Source organism: Microcebus murinus, chromosome 2 (assembly GCF_040939455.1).
Source record: "Microcebus murinus isolate Inina chromosome 2, M.murinus_Inina_mat1.0, whole genome shotgun sequence".
NCBI classification, from domain to species: domain Eukaryota; kingdom Metazoa; phylum Chordata; class Mammalia; order Primates; family Cheirogaleidae; genus Microcebus; species Microcebus murinus.
Window position 1 is genome coordinate 18,345,242 of NC_134105.1, and position 20,869 is coordinate 18,366,110.

General features: G+C 47.2%; 2 protein-coding genes across 3 annotated transcripts; both read right to left on the reverse strand.

The window, feature by feature from the left end:
• Positions 1 to 397: 397 nt before the first annotated feature.
• GPN2 (GPN-loop GTPase 2) lies at positions 398 to 11,066 on the reverse strand. Its single transcript, XM_012750661.3, has 5 exons — positions 10,319 to 11,066; positions 9,603 to 9,759; positions 8,078 to 8,238; positions 6,898 to 7,028; positions 398 to 2,561 (listed from the first exon to the last, which is right to left on the reverse strand). The coding sequence occupies exons 1-5, from the start codon at positions 10,727 to 10,729 to the stop codon at positions 2,489 to 2,491; spliced, it is 933 nt and encodes a 310-aa protein (XP_012606115.1). The 5' UTR covers positions 10,730 to 11,066; the 3' UTR covers positions 398 to 2,488.
• Positions 11,067 to 11,433: 367 nt separating this feature from the next.
• Positions 11,434 to 19,511, reverse strand: GPATCH3 (G-patch domain containing 3). Of its 2 annotated transcripts, none has more exons than XM_012750660.3 (7): positions 18,462 to 19,511; positions 16,717 to 17,141; positions 14,733 to 14,907; positions 13,897 to 13,956; positions 12,852 to 12,973; positions 12,596 to 12,723; positions 11,434 to 11,845 (listed from the first exon to the last, which is right to left on the reverse strand). In XM_012750660.3, the coding sequence occupies exons 1-7, from the start codon at positions 18,910 to 18,912 to the stop codon at positions 11,629 to 11,631; spliced, it is 1,578 nt and encodes a 525-aa protein (XP_012606114.2). In that variant the 5' UTR covers positions 18,913 to 19,511; the 3' UTR covers positions 11,434 to 11,628. The 2 variants fall into 2 exon arrangements, with proteins under 2 accessions (XP_012606114.2, XP_075851628.1); XM_075995513.1 differs by having other exon boundaries at positions 18,584 to 18,801.
• Between the last annotated feature and the right edge of the window lie 1,358 nt (positions 19,512 to 20,869).

Sequence of the window (20,869 nt, forward strand, 5' to 3'; positions counted from 1 at the left end):
TCCTGCCTCAGCCTCCCAACTAGCTGGGCACACGATACCACTCCCAGCTAATTTTTGTATTTTTTGTAGAGACAGGGTCTAGCTATGTTGTTCAAGCTGGTCTCAAACTCCTGAGCTCAAGCAATCCTCTAACATTGGCCTCCCAAAATGCTGGGATTATAGGTGTGAGCCGCCATGCCCAGCCTACTTTTCTATTTTTATCAGAAAAGAAAAAAATAATCTTAAGGATGACTGCTATGTGCCAGCCATACTGGAGGATGGTCTCTCCTATCCTACACATTTCATACCGAATGGGCCATATGTGGAACCCAGACATCTCTCCCTTTCTACATTGTGCTATCCCCTCCCCATCACCACAGTGTATGCAGAACAAAATTATTTTGCTACCAGTGGGAGGTAGACAGAAGCGACATTTATTGGGGAAGAAAATACCCATGCTGTCACATCAAGGCCAGAAAATAAAGTTCTGGATTACTTCCATCCCTCTCCACTCCATGACTGTAGAGAGTAAATGCTGAGGGTGCTTGGATATGAGGCCATAAAGCTCTAAATGACGCCTTCCAGCCCCACACCTGGTTTGTTTCAGTGAGAACTGGGCCTTTTGTGATGGGTAACCATCAAAACCCATGACCACAGCTATCAGTACTGCTTTCAAAAACATAACACCTACCCTTATGCCCTCAAGAAATTGTCCAGCAGCCTGGGCGTCAGAACTCCTGGGCTCCAGGACCCACAGGTGACTCACAGCCAGCCCTGAGCTGTGCCTCTTGGCCTCAGTTTCCCTGGCTCACTCTGTTGATACTCCCCACCTACTGTGCAGGGTGTTAATAGGGGTGAGGTGCTTTGAACTCCTCAGATGAAAGAAGCTGGGAAGCAGCACCCAGTTATTATCCCCTATACAGCCAGGCGTGGGAGCTGTGGTCGGCTGCTTTCATACTGTTCCAGCCATAGTAGCCTCCTCATAGCCCCTTACTCTTCTGCCTTCAGCTCTGGCTGCCAAAACCAGAAAGCAAAATTCGGTCACCACTATTTCAATGCTGTTTCAGAATAGATTTTCCTAAATCGAATTCACCAACTGAGCAAACCATCAGTGACCTATCTTTCCCTTGATTTATGATTCAGTAATAACACTTTTCAGGTGCCTAAATTCTTTCTCCTGATTGGCTACAAATCCTGTGGGATAAGGGCTGTGACTCTTCACCAATAAGTGTACCAAAGGAGGGACACTCACAATTCACTCAACAAAGTGGGCTATTGACAGACTCAGGCTGACCATAGTTCAACTCCTCATCTTTCTGGTTCCTCACTGTAAAATGAGTTAATGGCTTAGTAATAGTCCCCATCTTGTCTATCTCTAATGAGAATATGTGTGGAAGCACTCTGCAAAATGCTAAGCCCTTCACATGTGTTAAAAGGCCTGAATGTCTGCAAACACGACTTGTGGCACAAGTCTTCCCCAGGCCATCAATCCCTCCCCTTCTGCTGCCAGGTTACAATTGTAAAAAATAAGTCTGAGACGCCACCTACCGGTTGAAAATATGAATGCATTTGACCAGCTGCAAGAACAAAGTAAGCCAAACACCAGTATTTCCAAACTTTAAGCCATCTTAATTTTTGCCACAACCTCATAACAATTGTCATATTATATACTTAATATATTTCCCTAAACAACTCACTTTGTATAAATTTCATTCTTGAAGTAAACTTTTAATTACTATTGTAAATGGAAAACTAGTTAATACTTATCAAAAATAGAACAAAATCATAAAATAAATACAAATAAACTAAAACATTAATAAGGCCTAGCTAGAAGTGTTGCCTATGAAGGCTTGGGCTTGAAGTTCACTGTTAAAACTGAAGATTGTTCGGTGCAGCAGCATGCCTACAGTCCCGGCTACTTGGGAGGTTGAGGCAGGAGGTTCATTTGAGCCCAGGAGTTCAAATCCAGCCTGGGCAACATAGCAAGACCATCTCTAAAAAAATAAAAAAACAAAAACAAAAACTCAAGACTAACAAAACACACAATTGGAAACAGAGTGTCAATCTCCGAATATGATGGATCCTGTGCTTTGGAGAAGCACTGACCTGTATGCAGAAACAGGACTCTTGCAAGGGAAGGTGACATTTCCTTGTTCTGCCCCAATCCCCTGGGCCTGGAGGATTGAAGAAAAGTTTGGAAGGCATTAAAAAGTAGAAAATAAACTCTCATTCCATCACAGCCTGAGTGGAACCAGTGCTCAACTTCCTGGTGGCAGGGTCCAGAGTTCATGAGCACCATGGAGGCTGTGGTAGGTGCTCTGCTTGGTGCCACGTCCGGTTTTTTGGCTAGAAGTCCTTTGCAGAGCTGGGTGTCCCCTTGCCAGCCTCCCAGCTCTGGCTGGACTTGCTCTTGGGTCTGCAGCTTGCTGAGCTGTCCACTGCTCACCGGGAGCCTCCACTTTCCCCACTGCTGGGTTATGCATCCTGCTCTCCAGGGCTCAGCTTGCTGCTATAGCTGCATGGCTTCCTGCTCCACTGACTGGTCCGAGGGGACCAAGTACTTCTCCTGGATGCCCAGAGTGCTGAAGGAGGGTGTGTCAAGGCTGATAGCATAGGCAAAGGATGGGAAACTGGCTTGGGCAGGACCTAACCTCTACTGATGCCTACCCTTCAACCATGTCAGGCAAATTCCTTCCATCCCTCTCTCCTTCATAATTATAGCTTCAGGCCATAGGCAAAAGGGACCAATTGGGTATAAGAAGCCTTCACCCAGACCCAAATGCCTCTTCCCCACATTGCTGAGGATCCAAGAACCAGAAGATTGCTAACCTTCCAGCTTCGTTATAGCACATATTCTGGAGTCAGACCAAGGGGGTTCAAATCTTGAATCTGCCACTTCCTCTTTCTTGTCTATGAAATACTGAGAACTGTTGTGAGGATCAAATGAGACAATGAATACCAAATGCCTAGCATGGCATCTGGCACACAGTAGGTGCTCAATTAATGTTGTGACTTCTCTTTTTCTGCAAAAGGAGGGAAGCTCAATGAAAATGAAAAATTTCTTCTTGGATCATAGAGTACCTCCTCTCTCACTCTCCAGGACAGCAGGAAAATGGAGCTGGAAGGACACAAGTAAGATTCACAAAGGAAAAGATAGTGACACTGCTGTCCTGTGAGGAGTCCTGTTGAGGCTGGCCAGCCTGATGTCTGGGTATCAGGTCTTATTAGGAGATGGGGGTTGGCCAGAGCTAAGATGGCCATGTTAGGATACCACTGCTGTGCTACTAGATGACTCCAATGTCAGATTCCACACCCTGGGAGACCTTGGGCCTGTCACTTTCAGAGCCCTGTTTGCCTCACCTATAAAAGGGTTGGAATGAGGATTAAATGCCGCTGCAAGTGGAGTACTTAGACCATCAAATGATGTTTGGGTTAGAGCTTTCTTTACCATCCCTCATGTATCCATCAATCAAAATCCATCTCACCCCTACTCAAACTAACTCTTTCTGAACCTGCGCCCCCCTCCTGTTCACTTTTCCTCAGGAGATACGGCCTTGTTCTTGTGCAAGTTAGCCTGAAGGATCACTCAAGATCAGTGGAATCATCTTGTTTGTCTCTGGCCTTAAGCCCACATCTCTGAGCAGGGCACACGAAACCCCTCATTCTATCTGCCCATCCATCTGGCCCTATTACTGCTCCCCAGTCAGAAGCCCTGCCCTGCCCACAAGTCATGTCATCTTACCTGCAACTGTCATATTATATACTTAATATTTTTCTTTAAACAGCTCACTTTGTATCAATAAATTCATTTTTGAAGTAATTTTATTTTATTTTTTTTGAGACAGAGTCTCGCTTTGTTGTCCAGGCTAGAGTGAGTGCATGGTGTCAGCCTAGCTCACAGCAACCTCAAACTCCTGGGCTTAAGCAATCCTCCTGCCTCAGCCTCCCGAGTAGCTGGGACTACAGGCATGCACCACCATGCCCGGCTAATTTTTTTCTATATATATTAATTGGCCAATTAATTTCTTTCTATTTATAGTAGAGACGGGGTCTCGCTCTTGCTCAGGTGGTTTTGAACTCCTGACCTCAAGCAATCCACCCACTTCGGCCTCCCAGAGTGCTAGGATTACAGGCGTGAGCCACCCGCCCGGCCCAAAGTAAATTTTTAATCACTACTATAAATGAAAAACTAGTTAACGCTTGCCAAAATAGAACAAAATCATAAATAGACACAATGAAAATAAAACACTAACAAGTGTTGCCTGTGAAGGTTCAAGCTTGAGATTCACTGTTAAAATTGAAGATTTAGGCCGGGCGAGGTTGCTCACGCCTGTAATCCTAGCACTCTGGGAGGCCGAAGTGGGCGGATTGCTTGAGGTCAGGAATTTGAAACCACCCTGAGCAAGAGTGGTTTCTTTCTATTCTATAAATAGAAAGAAATTAATTGGCCAACTAATATACATAGAAAAAAAATTAGCCAGGCATGGTGGCGCATGCCTCTACTCCCAGCTACTCGGGAGGCTGAGGCAGGATTGCTTGAGCCCAGGAGTTTGAGGTTGCTGTGAGCTAGGCTGACGCCATGGCACTCACTCTAGCCTGGGCAACAAAGCGAGACTCTGTCTCAAAAAAAAAAAAAATTGAAGATTTAACTTGTCTCAACAACAACCTGTCTCAACCATGAACCCCCAAGGCTTTTGTATATACTATTCTCTTTGACTTGAATTCCCTTTCCCTCTTCAGCAGCCTGGCTAACTCTCACTTTGAGATGAAGCACTCAAATGCCATGCCTCCATGTAGATTTCCTTATCTGCCCAACCCTTAGCAGTGCTGACCACTTCCATGTTTGTACTAGTCCCTACTCTCTTACACACAGAGAGAAGTTGAACCTTAAGGGGTTAGGGTGGGGGCAGAATCTAAAATCAACACAAATGTATGTGGTTAAAAATACTCTTGAAAATTCCTTAAATCATCTGTTAAATGTAGTATACATGGTTTTGTGAATATAATCCTGTATGATATGCATGAATGCATAAAGTATGCAGATGCTCCTCTTCTCATGATGGTGTTACATCTGGATAAATATCTGAGTCAAAAATACATTAAACATGCCTAACTTACCCAACATCATAGCTTTGCCTATCTTTTTTTTTTTTTGAGACAGAGTCTCACTTTGTTGCTCAGGGTAGAGTGAGTACCGTGGCATCAGCCTAGCTCACAGCAACCTCAATCTCCTGGGCTCAAGCAATCCTACTGCCTCAGCCTCCCAAGTAGCTGGGACTACAGGCATACACCACCATGCCTGGCTAATTTTTTGTATATATATTTTTAGTTGGTCAATTAGTTTCTTTCTATTGTTAGTAGAGACGGGGTTTCGCTCAGGCTGGTTTAGAACTTCTGACCTTGAGCGATCCACCCGCCTCAGCCTCCCAGAGTGCTAGGATTCCAGGCGTGAGCCACCGCGCCCGGTCTTAGCCTAACTTATCTTAAACATGCTCAGAACCCTTACATTAGCTTATAGCTGGGCAAAATCACCTGACACAAAGCCTATTTTATAACAAAGTATTGAACATCTTATGTAATTTATTGAATACTATACTGAAAGTAAAAAAGAATGGTTGTATGGATACTGGAAGGATGGGTTCTACTGAACATCTATCACTCTCACACCATTGTAAGGTCAAACCATCCTGAGCCTGTCTGTACAATGTGCAAAATATGACAACACTAAATTGCTCCTCCCCTCTTTTGCTAAGCACACGCAGTTGAATCTGTCAACATAAACTCCAGGTGAGGCAGCTCTTTGGTCCCTTCACCAAGAACTGTACACTCTACTGCCATCATTTATAATTTGTCTGTTCCCTAGGAGCTTTGTTTCCCACGTGAAAGGGCCTTACACAGATTAGTATGTGTTAGCTGAAATTATTTCCCTCCACACCCAAGGAATCTGGAGCCCCTTGTCTGGAGCCCTTGTCTTCAGCATCCTGTGTGGACACTGAATCTCTAAGAACATCAGCGGAGTCTGGACTTCCCTGTCCTGCCTCACACGTGGCCTCTGTGATCACATAGATACCCACCCATGACCTTGGCTCCACTCCCATTGGTCACTAACCCAGCTCTAAAGAGTCTAACTGCTACTTGGACAGTTCTGGATATCCCATGGCCCCCTCAAACACAGCACATCTGTTGGCTTCCATTCCTTTCATCCCTGTGACAAACCTGCCCCCTCCTTTTCGTGCCTCAGTGACTAGTAGGACCACCCATCCCACTGTCTAAGCCAGAGACCTGGAGGCTAAGTTCTGCTCCATCTACCCCCTAACCATTCTGTCACTGACTCTTGTAGCTGATCTCATTAAAATTTTTCCAACCCACACTCTTCTATTCTCACAAAACAAATGTTTCATCTTTTCTCACCCAGCAAGACTAAAAAACTCTCCTGCCCCCAGTCATACCCCTTAAATGCATTTTCCACACTTGCAGGGGCTTCTCTCATAAGCACATCTGATCATGCCATGCCCGGTCAGCAGTACTCACTGAACACTGGTTCCCACCCGTGAGCTGAAGTCCACACTCCTTAGCAGGGCCTTGCCTACTTGCTCCCACATCCCTTCATATGCAACACATCAAGCAGACTGAACTTCTTACATTTCTCCCAGTGACCAATGCCCTCCTATTTCTGGGCCTCTGTATTTGTTGTTCCTGCTGATCAATATCTTCCCTTGTCAGTACAACCAACCCTGAAGGTACCTAAGGGACTAGCCTTTGCAAATGAAAGACAGTCGCCAGGGAGCCCAGCTAGATCAATATGAAATCTGTCATCCACAAGCATGGTGACTGCACTGCTTGTGGCCAATCCTGAGCCCCATGTCTCACCCTCTTGGTGATGACCAGGAAGCAGGTTAGGCTAGAGAGCAAGGATACGAGGAGAAATGGAAGTCCGCTCCCACTGCAGCAGACATCATAGCCTCCAGACTTCGCTGTTCTTGGACCCCGAAACAGTAGCCATTGGCTTTATCCACAGCCTGCAGGACTCGCTGAATGCTCTCCTTGTCCTGAGCAGGGAGGAGAAAAACAGCTCTTTGAGTGAAACAGAGGTGTACAGAACTGCTTGCAATTTCTAAATACACCCTCCTCTATCTTGTCCCTGTAAATGTAGCTTCCTTGGCCTGGAATAATACATGTCTTCAGAAGCCTGGCTAAATCCCATCCTTCCTGACCACCAACCCACCCAGATTAGACCAGATAAGCTCCTCTATGCACACCCACAGTCCTCTGGGTTTATCTCTATTACAGATGGTATTTCTATCATCTTATAAATGCTTATTATAATCTGCCTCCCATATTTAACCAATCACCCCTTAATGTCAGGGACTCATTTGTCAAGGTATTCCTGGTGCCTGGCACAGTACTACTCTTAAGTAGGCAACCAATGATGTGCATGTTATTTAACCTAAAACTATTTTCTCACCCACATACAGTGATAAGAGTAGTCTATACATCACACGGTGGGAAGGACAGATCGAAATAATGCATGTACAGTCCTTAGCACAGTACCCAGCAAAGAAAGCCATAAATAAGAAGTTATGATTAATATTACACAGTTCACCTCCTATTACAGATAAGAAAGGAAGAGATAAGTTAGCTTAAGTCCACCCATGCAGAAAAAAATCTAACATGCACCCATGTGTCTCCCAGGTTATTTATGCAGAATGTGAAGTGAGTGGCACCAGGGGTTAGATACCACATTGCAAAGTCAACAGGCAGTTATCCAGTTGAATGGGCCTAAGAGATTTGTTTCTGGTCCTGGTCAAGTCCCTTGCTAATGATTTTCTGAACTTATTCATTTTTACTGAGGGAACGAAAATGTGTAGAGAGGGCCTAATGATACAGAATAGATAGGGCGAAAGTTCGGTCCACCCTATTTACTGGGATACTTCCTACCATTAGCCCCTGGGCCTGAAACCAAGGGAACTCAATGATAGTGACATACAGAAAAAAGACCACTGTAAGTTTGCAAAACTTCCTGTGCCCTTAGTTTGGTAAGTCCCAGGCACTGTCAGAGCCTATAGCCAAAGGAAAGAGGCCTCTTAGTCCCCAGTACCTGGATGTTCAGAGGAATGAAGGAGACTAGGCTATAGTCTTCTATGAGCTGCACCAGTTTCTCATTGAGCTGCCGGTAGTGGCGGAAGAAAGGGTCAGATGCCAGGTGATCAAGTAGATAGGAGAGGTCCAGGACCTCTGTGTAGTAGTCCAAGTTGAAGGCTAAGGAGAGAAACCAATGTTCAGGAGCAGCTAACATCAGGCTAAAGACCTAAGGACTGGGACCATATTTTCTTTCTTTTTTGTCTTCATTCACTCAAATATTTGTCAACAGAGCAAAATGAAGTAACTAAGAAAGAAAATAGCTGCTTTTACCTGCTGGCTCTGCCATTTAGTAGCTATATGGGCCGGTATCTACGTCACAGAACTGTTGTGAGGATTAAATGCTATAAACCCCAGTGCCTGGTGCATAGACATGCTTGGTCAATGGTAGTAAATAATGATATCAAACATATACCAAGAACTGTGCATGGTCATCTCATGGAGCTCACAGTCAGATAATTACCCTAGGACCTGGCAAAATAAGACCCTGTAAATGCTGGTTAAATTGAATGAATGCTATATTCTAGCAGAGTGGCCTCTTGAGTAAATCACTTTCCTTTTCTGGGCCAGTTCCTTCTTAATGTAAAATGAAGAGACCAGACTAGATGATTCTATAAACAACTTCCCACTAACAGAAGGAAAGTAGGCCTCCCTATACTAGCCCATTTCTGCCGAGGAAACTTCAACCTCTCTCCCTGCTCATGTGCTGGTCATTTTAGCTGTCTTCTCTAGGTACCTTTATAGTTAGAGATGCTATTTAGCAAACAATGCCCCTAGCTCAGGAGAGCACTAATTTGGCAGGAAAAAAATGCTGGCCACTGGGAACCTTGGCAATTCCCCTGACTCATACCAGCCTGCTTCTCCCTCTATCCTCCCTACCTTGTGCCTGGCCTCCCACTCCCTGTCTCTCTGCCACATGGGCTTAAACAATGGTCTTTTTCTGTAAGGACACAAGGCATCTGTCTAGAAGCCAGAAGGAGGCTCTCATCAGACACTGGATCTGCTGGTGCCTTGATCTTGGACTTTCCAGCCTCCAAAACAGTGAGAAATAAATGTTTGTTGTTTAAACCATCTGGTGTTTTGTTATAGCAGCACAGACAAGGCCTCTATCCCTGCTGGTCCCTCTGTCTAGAATAGTCCTCCCTTGGCTGGCTCTTTCTCACTATTCAGGTGTCAGCTCAGATGCCACTGCCTTAGAGTGGTGAGGCACTGCTCACTCCCCTCACTTCTAGTCACTCACTGTCACATCACCTTGTTTTAATTCCTTCATAACACATATCACCCACTGTAGCTCCCTTGCACCTAAAATCTACAACAGTATCTGGCACAGAATGCACAAAAAAATGGATAGGAGTCAGAACCTGCCTACAGCTATCACCAGACCATGCATGGTCCCAGAGGCAACTTCCTTCACCTGAGATTTCTGCTGTACTCTGGCCCCAGCTGCTGTCCTACTCCTTGCCTGCCTGAATAGGAGCTCTTACCCAGCTTCCCATAGTGCTCAATGAGGTCCATCTTGGAGAGGAGGTTGACATGTGGCAGCTCCACGTGAAGCATGGTGGCCAGGGAGGTGCACAGTACTGAAATGAACTTGGCTGGGTCTGTGCAGTAGTGAGAATCCACGAGGTGGACAGCAGTCAGCTAGGAGGGGAGGAAGAGACAGGTTGAGAGTGGCCTGGGGAAGAGGAAACATCAGGGACTATGTCTCCCTTATCAGAATGGGAGACTGAGGACAGAGTATAAGCCTTCCCCATTAGTCTCCGCCTGCTTCTACTCTGTTCCAATAGCCACACTCATTTCCTACTCCTAGAAAATATGAATGTTTCTTACAACGTGCATTGCACTGAGCCACCCAGTGGGCAAAAGGGTTAAATCCCACTGCATGACTCCACTCTTTCATTTACTTTTGCTCAACTTGCAACCACCACGGCCATGCCATTGCCTACATAACTCTTTCCATTCTTCCAAAACTCTTCAGTTGGCTACTAACATATCTATTTTACAGATGAGAAAACTGAGGTTCAGCGAGATGAACTGGCTTGCTCACACCACACAGCGAGTCAGTGGCAGAGTCAGAATTCGAACTCACATCTGTTTTACTCCAGCCCCTACCTCGCTGTGTGGCATGAGTGCGTGGTATCTGTCCCCCCTGTCTCAGTTCCTCCGTCTGCAAATTGGGCCTGCCCAACCCAAGACGCACCCTAAGGTCCCACTTTGCCATTTGGGAGAAGATGCTGCGCAGGGCGCCATGATGCGTGCAGAGCTCCACCTGGCCTGGGCAGTCGAACAGAAAGTAGTGGCCACGGAGGGGGTCGAGCTTGGCACGCAGCCAGTCCAGGTTGGCTTCCAGGTACTCCATGCAGTAGAGCAGGCCGCCGTTGGGCCCTAGCCGCAGCGCGTCCATCACGTCGCCCAACCCCACCAACTCGCCCACGTCCACAGCGCACTCGTACGGCAGGCCCTCGTTGGCCGGGTCCAGGTTCACTACGGCCACGCGCCGGCCTAGCGCGCGCAAGAACTCACTCATGCCCAGGCAATATGTGGTCTTCCCCGAGCCCGGCGGGCCGATCACAGCTTGCCCAAAGGCCGTGGTTGGGGCAGCCCCAGCCATGGGCGGTCCGGAACGCAGCAAGTCACCTCAGCCGGTAAACAGGGCGAGCAACCGCGCCGGGGATAAAACCGAAGGCGGGGGATCTGCGACGTGCGCTTCGTTGGGGGGCTAGCAACAGTGCCCGGGGTCGCCTAAGGTAGGACAGATCGAACCCGGGCTAAGCAAGGTGAGCTAAGGGGTCAGTACTGAAGTACCAGCTCTTGACTTCCGGACGGCGGCGGAAGCGCCGGGCTTCGAAGAGGATGTCCCGCCCTCACGGTGGCGACGCAACTCTACGCCGAGGGGCGTGGCGACGCAGCCGCGTTTCTCCCGCCGGGGACGAATCGGATGTGGGGACCTCGGGGGGGCGGGGGGGGGACTCTCGGGAATTCCCAGACCTTCCTTCAGGCTCCAATTAGTAGAGAAAGGGGAGACCCAATAGTAAACTTTATTCTTCCGTTACGTGGCAGACCCGAGCCACCTCCGCGGACTCTGCGCTGCTCCGCCTCAGCCAGTGAGGGTAGAGGCGGTGGTGGGCCCGCCCCAAGACCGTCTCTTCCTGAGAACACCACAAATGCTCCCAATACCTGGCCCTCACGGTAACCCCCTCTAGACTCCCCAAGGAAGACTGTGCGGATAAGCTCACCCAATCCAGCTTTTCAAGGTATTGCGGTAGGCAACACAGGCTAGGGTTAGGAGACCAATAAAGAGAGGTCATTAAGCCCTTTACAATATCCAAGGATTTTGTAAAAATGCCCTTGAGGTAGATAACCTGTAGGCAAGCTCAGAGCAAAGTACCCTAAACAAGCCATGAAGATTGCTGCTCCCTGGCTCCTTTCTGCTTCAGTGGTAGATAAGGCCCGGGAAGAGGGTTTTCCTGCAGTATTGAGTGATTCTGACCAAGGAATCCCTCAAACCAGTCACTCAGGCTCTGAGGGGCTATTCAAGGCACAACTGGAACTCCTCACAAAGGCCATGTCTGTCCGAAACTTCATGCTAGTGGGTGGCTGGCGGCGGAGCAGTGACTCCCTCTGGTCCTGGGGTAGAGGTTCATCATAGATGGTGGAGATGAGCCCCAAGCCAGTTCCACGGGGCCTCTTCAGTTGGCCAAATGGCTGCAGCTTCTCTCCATGGTACCTGGATAAAAAGGAGCTTTCAATAAGGGCTGCTCTCTCAAATCCCAGGACAGGGGTTGGGAAAGGACAGGAAGTAGCTACTACGTATGTCCTTTGTCCAAAGACAGAGGCTTTAAATCTGGATCTTTGCTCTCCAGCCACCTTATCTATCATTGACAGGCAGTGCCAGCAACCAGAGGCCTCTGATACAATTTTCATTCTGTCACTATAGACGATGTGATGGCAATCGTCAAGTCCACACTCCTCAGATGGTGGAATAACTCTCAGGGAATCAATGATCCTGTTAAGCCTTGGGCCTTGGTCTTAAAAAAAGTACCAGATCTACTTTTTTTTCTTTCTTTTTTTTGTCTTATTCTGTTGCCGTGGGTAGAGTGCAGTGGCATCATCACAACTCATTGCAACCTCAAACTCCCGGGCTCAAGCGATCCTCCTGCCTCAGCCTCCCAAGTAGCTGGGGCTCAAAGTTGCACACCATCATGCCCAGCTAATTTTTTTCTACTTTTGGTAAAGACAGAGTCTTGCTCTTGCTCAGGCTGGTCTGGAACTCCTGAGCTCAAGCAATCCTTCCATCTTGGCCTCCCAGAGTGCTAGGATTATAGGCATGAGCCACTGTGACCTGCCTAAATCCACTTTTTTCTTCAACTCTGCTTTGAAGTTCATCTCAGCACCCATCCCAAAACCAGTGGGAAGAGGGAAACCAAGGCACAGATGAAAGCCCTGGGCCCCAGGGAAGTGACTCAGCCACACTCACCCCAATCCATATTTGCATCTGGGGTGCTGGCCATCACCATCCAGGGCCTCGGGCACCCCTGAGCACCTGCTGCCCAGGCCCTGGCCCTCTGCCCAGCCCTGCCGCTCCATCACCTTCCGCCCAATGCCCTGTAGAGGGAAGGGACAAGACTCAGGAAGTGGAGCTCCTGCTGGGAGCAGGGGGGATGGGATGGGAGTAGAAGAAGGAATGCAGGCAGACAGGAAAAGAGAGTGGGCTGGGCACAGTGCTTACTCACCTTGGTGTGGCGCTCAAAGGTGCCCACCTGGCATCTGATCACAGAGCCATCTTCCTGGCCATCTCGGAGTCTCCGTTCCAGACGCATTTGGACAGAGTCTCGGGCATCTTTGTCTCCACCATCTGAAGAATCAGAGCCCAATTTGTGCAGCAGAAGTAGGGGAAACCAGGTTTCTAGGACCCCCTCACAAGATTTACTTATTCATTTGAATGGTGTTGTTATCTTATCTCTCATTTGACTAGAAACTCATCAAAATTAGAAACAGTGGCTTTCCCCCATCTTACGGATGAGGAGATTGTGGTGTAGAAAAGTCTCAGAGCCAACATATGACACAGACAGGATTAGGACCCAGGTCTTCTCTCCCCACCCTATAGGCCTTTTTTTTTTTTTTGAGACAGAGTCTCACCTTGTTGCCCAGGCTAGAGTGAGTGCCGTGGCATCAGCCTAGCTCACAGAAACCTCAAACTCCTGGGCTCAAGCAATCCTGCTGCCTCAGCCTCCTGAGTAGCTGGGACTACAGGCATGTGCCACCATGCCCAGCTAATTTTTTCTATACATATATATTAGTTGGCCAATTAATTTCTTTCTATTTATAGTACAGATGGGGTCTCGATATTGCTCAGGGTGGTTTCGAACTCCTGACCTTGAGCAATCAGCCCGCCTTGGCCTCCCAGAGTGCTAGGATTACAGGTGTGAGCCACCGTGCCCGGCCCACAGGCCATTTTTGACTCCAAAATCTAAACTTTTACCAGAGCCTGAGCTCCTGATCATCCCAGTCTACCAGGGCCTACCCCTCAGACCCAGAGCTCCCTGAGGGATGTTCTCAGGCGGCCTGGCTTCTCTACCAGGAAAGGACAAAGCTCTACCCACAGCTGGCACTTAATGTACAAAACTATAGGTATTTTAAAAGAGGAACCCTATCACAGTGGGCTACCTTAAGGGAACTGGTCCCATCTCAGCCTCTGCTAAGCATCTCTGGCAAAGTGTCACTGTAAGACCAGGGCACCAGTTCCAACTCCCACTACTGCCATCCCTTGCCCAGTACCTCTGTCGTAGTACACACTCATGTCCACGTCCCAGTCATCAGCTGTCTGTTCATCAAAGTCTGCAGGGATATGAAAGCATCCAGCACAGTGGGTTAAGGACTCAGTAATACTGAAAGCTAAACCTATCAGAACTTGGGGCTTTTGTTTGTATTTTTATTTTATTTATTTTTTTGAGACAGAGTCTCGCTTTGTTGCCCAGGCTAGAATGAGTGCCATGGCGTCAGCCTAGCTCACAGCAACCTCAAACTCCTGGGTTCAAGCAATCCTGCTGCCTCAGCCTCCCGAGTAGCTGGGACTACAGGCATGTGCTACCACGCCCAGCTAATTTTTATATATATATATTAATTGGCCAATTAATTTCTTTCTACTTATAGTAGAGACAGGGTCTCGCTCTTGCTCAGGCTGGTTTCAAACTCCTGACCTCGAGCAATCCGCCCACCTTGGCCTCCCAGAGTGCTAGGATTACAGGAGTGAGCCACCGCACCTGGCCTTTTTGTTTGTATTTTTAAATCTCTCTTCTGGGAGGGTTATATTTTTTTTAATTTTAGTTTTTAAAATATATTAATTCTTTTTTATTAAATATCTTTTTTACATAAGACATTCTCATAGAATGGGAGGGTTATTTAGAATTTAGGGAGGGGGGCAGAATTTTCTCTCCACCTCACTGATCCCCTACTCCTAAAGAGGATGACTGGTCTCATATACAACAAAGGTCAGGCTGTTCCCTGGCCTTTTGTTTGGGCTCACTGCCAGGGAATCCACTGTGTATGGATCAGAGAACTCTAACAGAATGTAGCAGGAATCACCCATTCCCTTGCCCCCGTCCCAGCATTACCTCCTTCTTCCTCCTGCCAGAACTGAGCATCAGTGTAGAACACCAAGCCAGAGCCGCCCTTCTCCCACTTGAGCTCGATCTCCTCCTCAAAGAGGCGTTCTGTGGTCCGCTCCTGCCTGGTCACATCCTCATGCAGTGCTTCATGCCGCTCCCACTCCTCACCTCGGTCATCATCCTGGGAGAAGGCAGGGAGGGAAGCTCAGGACACAGGCAGCACATGAGATGGGCCCTCAGCTCCATTCCTTCAAATTTCTCTGAGAAGCAGTACTTAATGGCCCTTGACCTACACACCTCTCCATCCCCTGATGTTTTTCAATATAGTTTGCTCCTTTGCCCACAAAGCTTATTCTCATGTGCTTTGCTTTTGGCCATATTGTTCCCCCTGCCTGAAAGAAATATCTGCCCTCCTCCCCCCACACCCTTTTCTTCTCTACTTAGTGAAGTCTTCGTCCCTCAAGTCCTCCAGCTTACATGATGCGCCTCACTCTTAGGCCCACAGCTCTCACACAAGTCTCTGAACTCTTAGTACTAATCAGTACGTACTGTTAGGCTTTTGTATGTGTCATAAAGAAAGAACAAGAACTAACACTTATCTACCATGTGTCAGCCCCTTCCCGTAACTTAGCTGCTTCAATCATCTCAACAGCCCTGCAAGATAAGTACCCATTCTACAGATGAGGAAAGGAAACAGGTTCAGAGGAGTACTATTTGTCCAAGATAGATAGTACACCGAAAGAGAGTACCAGAGCCAGCATGCAAACCGAGGTCACCACACCACGCAGCTTCTTGAGATGCTGGTTCTTTCTCTTTGGGGGAGATTTTAGGATCTTTAAGGGCAGAAAATGGGTCTTAAAAAGGCTTTGGAATCCTGTACTAGCCCTTGTCTTACAACTGCTTGACTGAACTTGTGGAATGACAGGATGACTCCTGGCTTGAAACCCTGGGGGTACTTTGTCTTGGTTAAACTCCAGGCGGCCTCAGAATCACAGAGCAAGTACTAGAGAAAAATCAGGATGGTACCACACTGAGGATGTGTTAACAATTCTAGGCTGGGGGTTTGGAAATATGGGTGAATTACTTTTTACCTGGAGTACTTACTTACTTACTTATTTATTTATTTGAGACAAAATCTCACTCTGTTGCCCAGTCTAGAGTGCCATGGCATCAGCCTAGCCCACAGCAACCTCAAACTCCTGATCTCAAGCAATCCTTCTGCCTCAGCCTCCTGAGTAGCTGGGACTACAGGCATGTGCCACCATGCCCAGCTAATTTTTTCTATATATTTTTAGTTGGCCAATTAATTTCTTTCTATTTTTAGTAGAGATGGGGTCTTGCTCTTGCTCAGGCTGGTTTTGAACTCCTGACCTCGAGCAATCTGTCCACCTCGGCCTCCCAGAGTGCTAGGGTTACAGGCATGAGCCACTGCGCCCAGCCTGGAGTACATATTTAAAACAAATTATACCTCATTTGATTTTGGGTGAACAACCAACTTTGGAGAAAGGAACCAATGAAATGTCTATTGCACTGATAGAGCAGTGCCTAGTGTTCAATCCACCAACTCCATGTCAGATAACAGAGGTGACTGGCCTGGCGCAGTGGCTCATGCCTGTAATCCTAGCACTCTGGCAGGTAGGAGGATTGCTTGAGCTCAGGAGTTCCAGACCAGCCTGAATAAGAGAGAGACCCCATCGCTACCAAAAAAAACCAAAAAAACTAACAGCTGGGTGTTGTGGCATGCACCTGTAGTCCCAGCTACTCAGGAAGTTGAGGCTGAAGGATCTCTTAAAGCCCAGGAGTTGGAGGTTGCAGTGAGCTACAATGATGCCACCACCCAGGATGGGAGAGTGAGACTCTGTCTCAATAACAACAAAAAAAAACCACAAGGAAACTGAGCACCCATTCTCACACACCTCCCACCCCTTCATTAAAAAAAAAAGAAAGAAAACAGAGGTGACTGCTTTACAGGGTAGCACACTGTACTTACGTCATCTGAGTGAGACTCTTCTTCCTCCTCCTTTCCCCCTTCCTCCTCAGGCTCTCCACAGGGATTGGCTGGTATATCTGCCAGGCAGGTGCCCTGGGGAATTTCCTCACCCTCCGCTGTGTACACGAGCTCTTCTTGCTCCACAGTCTCTGAGTCCATGTACTTGAAGGGCACATTGCCGTAGCGCCGGGAGGAACCTGTCTTGGGGAACTGGAGTTGCAGCTGGGTGATGATCCGAGGGGGTAGACGGCAGGCCCGAATCAACTCCAGAAAGACCCGCAGGGGAGTCCCAACATTCCCACTGGGCATCAGCACCGGTGGGTTCAACTCTGGCAGTTGCCTCAGGTCGGCCAATGTAAAGGCTTCATTCTCAGCCTTCCGACTATGCAGCTCCTTCCGGGTCTTAAAGGGAAAGGAGCCCAAACCTTGGGAAGGAAGGAGAAGAATGTATATTAAAACCCAGAAGCGTCCAGCAACACTTGAGCCAGAAATTGGCCAAGGTTTAAATCTGATAGCCTAATGCTGTTCCTCCCTTTCAAACTTCTCTGGAGTCCCTTTCTGCCTTCCCAGCCAGAACCACCTAGCAGTTTCATGCCAAGTCTCATCACCTCAGTTGGACAAACACGTTTTAGGCTCCTGCTGATGACCTTTTGATTCTCAACTGTCATCAACTTCCACTTCCTGCATGCTCTCATACCATGTGCTCCATCCACACCAAACAATTTAACATACCCTGAAAGTTTCACAGGCTTTCAAGTCTCCGTCTGTGACTGTGTAAATGTCATTTACCTTGAACATCATTCTTTCCTTCAAACTCTTATTTATTTTTCAAGATCCAAATGAAAAGCTGTATTTCCCGATCCATCTAAGTATAAGTAGTCAGTTTCTCCCTCCTCTGTCATCTCATGGCACTGGTGATAAACAGCATAGGTTCTAGAGCAGAATACCCAGGTTTGTATTGTGGAGCTGACATTTAACATCTCTATAACCTTGGGCAAGTCACATAACTTCTACATCCCTCAATTTCCTAAGCTCTAAAGTGGAAGTAACAATAGCTCCTATCTCATAGAATTGTTGTGAGGGGTCAATAAAGGCTTAGAAAAGTGCCTAGTAAGTACATAGAGTGTGCTCAATAAATGTTAACAATTAGAATGACATCTCTGTGACAATTACCTTTTGTTTAAATCTGTCTTCTTCTGTGGATTCTGAGCACAGATTGTATCCAATTGTTCTCTGCATATCCACCTAGAATCACACTAGCTCTAGCAATACAAGCATTTGTTGAATGAATGAATTAGAGGGCTCTGCACTGTTTCCCCATGAAAGTGATTTCTTTCCCATGAAAGTGGGAGCTGTCCACAGAAGATAGATTATCTCTTCATCTACATCTTGCCCAGAAGACTGGGTGGGGAGCAAAAAGGGAGTGCACGAGAGAAAAACAATATGAAGGTTAGAAACCTGATTTCCTTTTTTTCTTTCTGTCTCAGTGCAAAATCAACGCCTCCTGTAGAGAAAAATATCTTAGAAGGGACCTAATAAAATGGAAGATCATCCATTTGGCCTCTCTGATTTTTTTTTCTCCCTGCTTTAAACTAACGTGCAAGCTGAGCCTGAAGCTTTGTCCAGAAATCCCCTAAACTCCTAAACAATTGTAAACAGAAGCCTTACTTATCTTCACCATCCCTCAGGAAAGATGCCTCTGTTCCAGGACCCGTAAGCCCAGTCACTAACTTTCTCATTGGTACCTGATGCCTCAGTAGGTAGTCGGAGTCTGCGGATGAGACAGCGACCCGGAAGCCAAGTCCCTTGAGAATCCACCCACCGGCGGCCCGAGTACATGTGAAGAAACCTCTGGGCTTGAGCTAACCCCCGTACTGAGATGATGCAGCAGCAGGTACGAGTCTGGATCGGAGCAGAGTCTCGCGTGGGGAGAGCCCGGGCATCAGTGGCCGAAGTCTGGGCGAGAAGCTGGCCCTCAGTGGCAGAGTCGATAGGAGTCAGGGCCGAGTCGGGAACGGCTTGGGGAGGGGCCCGCTCAGGCCGATGCCGGTAGTGGAAACAGAGGAAGCCACCGCCTCGCTGTTCCCGGAACTGGCTAAAGTAGCTCCGTAGCTGGGCCGAGCGCAACTCAGAGGGGATACCGCTCACAACCAGGTAAACTACCGCCTCCTCCTCTGCATCGTTGGGGGACGCCATTTTGGGTCATCACATGATCTGGTGGAACCAACTCTCGCGAGAACACAGCAAAGTAGTGCCTGCGTTGCGAGATTGCAAAACCCGTGACTGATTCGTTGGGGTTGGGGTTTTACAAACCGGAACTGGCGGGAACTAGAGAAGTCGTTTGGGCTTTATTTCTGCAGAGGGAAGCCGGCGATGATGGGAAAACTTACCTGGCAAATGGGGTTCTAGAGCTTTTTCATAAAACTTTCATGAGGATCAAATAAGAAGCCTGTGGGAGAGATTATTTGTTTTTTCCCTTCCAGTGAAGGAATTAAGAGAATTTGGTGCCGGGCGTGGTGGCTCTCGCCTGTAATCCTAGCACTCTGGGAGTTCTAGGCGGGCGGATTGCTTGAGCTCAGGAGTTCGAGACCAGCCTGAGCAAGAGTGAGACCTGTCTCTACTAAAAATAGAAAGAAATTATCTGGACAACTAAAAATATATAGAAAAAATTACCCGGGCATGGTGGCGCATGCCTGTAGTCCCAGCTACTCGGGAGGCTGAGGCAGGTTGATCGCTTGAGCCTAGGAATCTGAGGTTGCTGTGAGCTAGGCTCTAACCTGGGCAACAGAGTGAGACTCTGCTGTCTGAAAAAAAAAAAAAAAAAAAGATAATTTGGTTGTGTTATCCGCAAAAGGGTTTCCCCCTAGGTTGAGTTAACTTCCCACATGAAAAGCCAATTATTGAGACAACAGAATTGCCAAAGCTGAAAGAAAATTTTAATGGGAAAGACATGGGTAAAGTGGAAGAAGCAGCCTCAAATCCATCTCCGGCCAACAGAGATCATGGGCTCTTAAAAGAGGGGCCACGTGCATTGGGGCAGGTCGTGGTGTAACCTTTAAGGGGCCATAGTGCATTGAGGAAATGTGGTGGGTGATGGTGAGTCTTGACGTTGGGAAGCTTGCTCGCGGACCTTCAGAATTTCCACTCTTGGGTCTTCCAGAAATTCTGTTATTTCTGGGAGACAGCTCAGGTCATCTAGCCCTACTGGCCTGAGAATCTAAAACATGAGAGGTAAAGGATTATAAAAGACACATGGGGTCATTGAAATTTGTTTATAGAGCTGGTTACAGTTGTGGATCTCTCAATCCTAATGTCAGTCTTCGTCAGTTCAGTACCTTTTCAGTCATTCTTCCATTTATTCTTCCAAAACATAGTGAAGAATGCCCACAAATCAGTAAGAAAAAGATAAACCCAATAGAAAAATGGGCCAAAGATGCTTTACAGAGAATAAACATCCACATCCAATTAACAGTGAAAGATGATTAGTCTCAATATTGAAGGAAATGCAGTGAGACTTGACTTCACATCTCCCACATTGGCAAACTTTTAAAACCCTCGAATGCTAGTGATGATGTGGCACAACTGGAGTTCTCAGTCACTGTTAGTGAAAGTGTAAATTGTTAAATCACTTTGGATTTAACTGATTTAATTGATTTAATTTAAATCAATTTGGCATTATTTAGTAAAAGCAAAGCTACACATTTTTTGACCCAGCAATTCCACTTCTAGGTATATAGTTTTTAAAAATTCTTGCACATGTTTATCAGGAGATGTATTGACAATGTTGAACTTGACCTAAGCCCTGTGATCCTGCGAAACAGTGAAGGTTAACAAATGCTCCCACCCTTTTGAGTTCTGGAACACAGCATACTGCAAAGAAACACCCTTGCCCATATGACTTAGAAAAAACTTGTGGATGTCCCTTTGGTTACCTATGACAAGGCCAGACTCAGACTCCAAGTTCCAATTCTTTGGCTCATGGACTTCTTGTCCCCACTGATCAGCTGTAACAAACTTTGGTTAAGCTTCTCTCTCCTTCCTCCATGTTCCTGAACTTTAGCCTGGCCTCAGCTTGAGCCAGCGCAGAACTCTTCCTTAACAGTCCCTCCTGAGAATAGACTAGCTTCAGGATTAAACATTCTCTAATCTACCT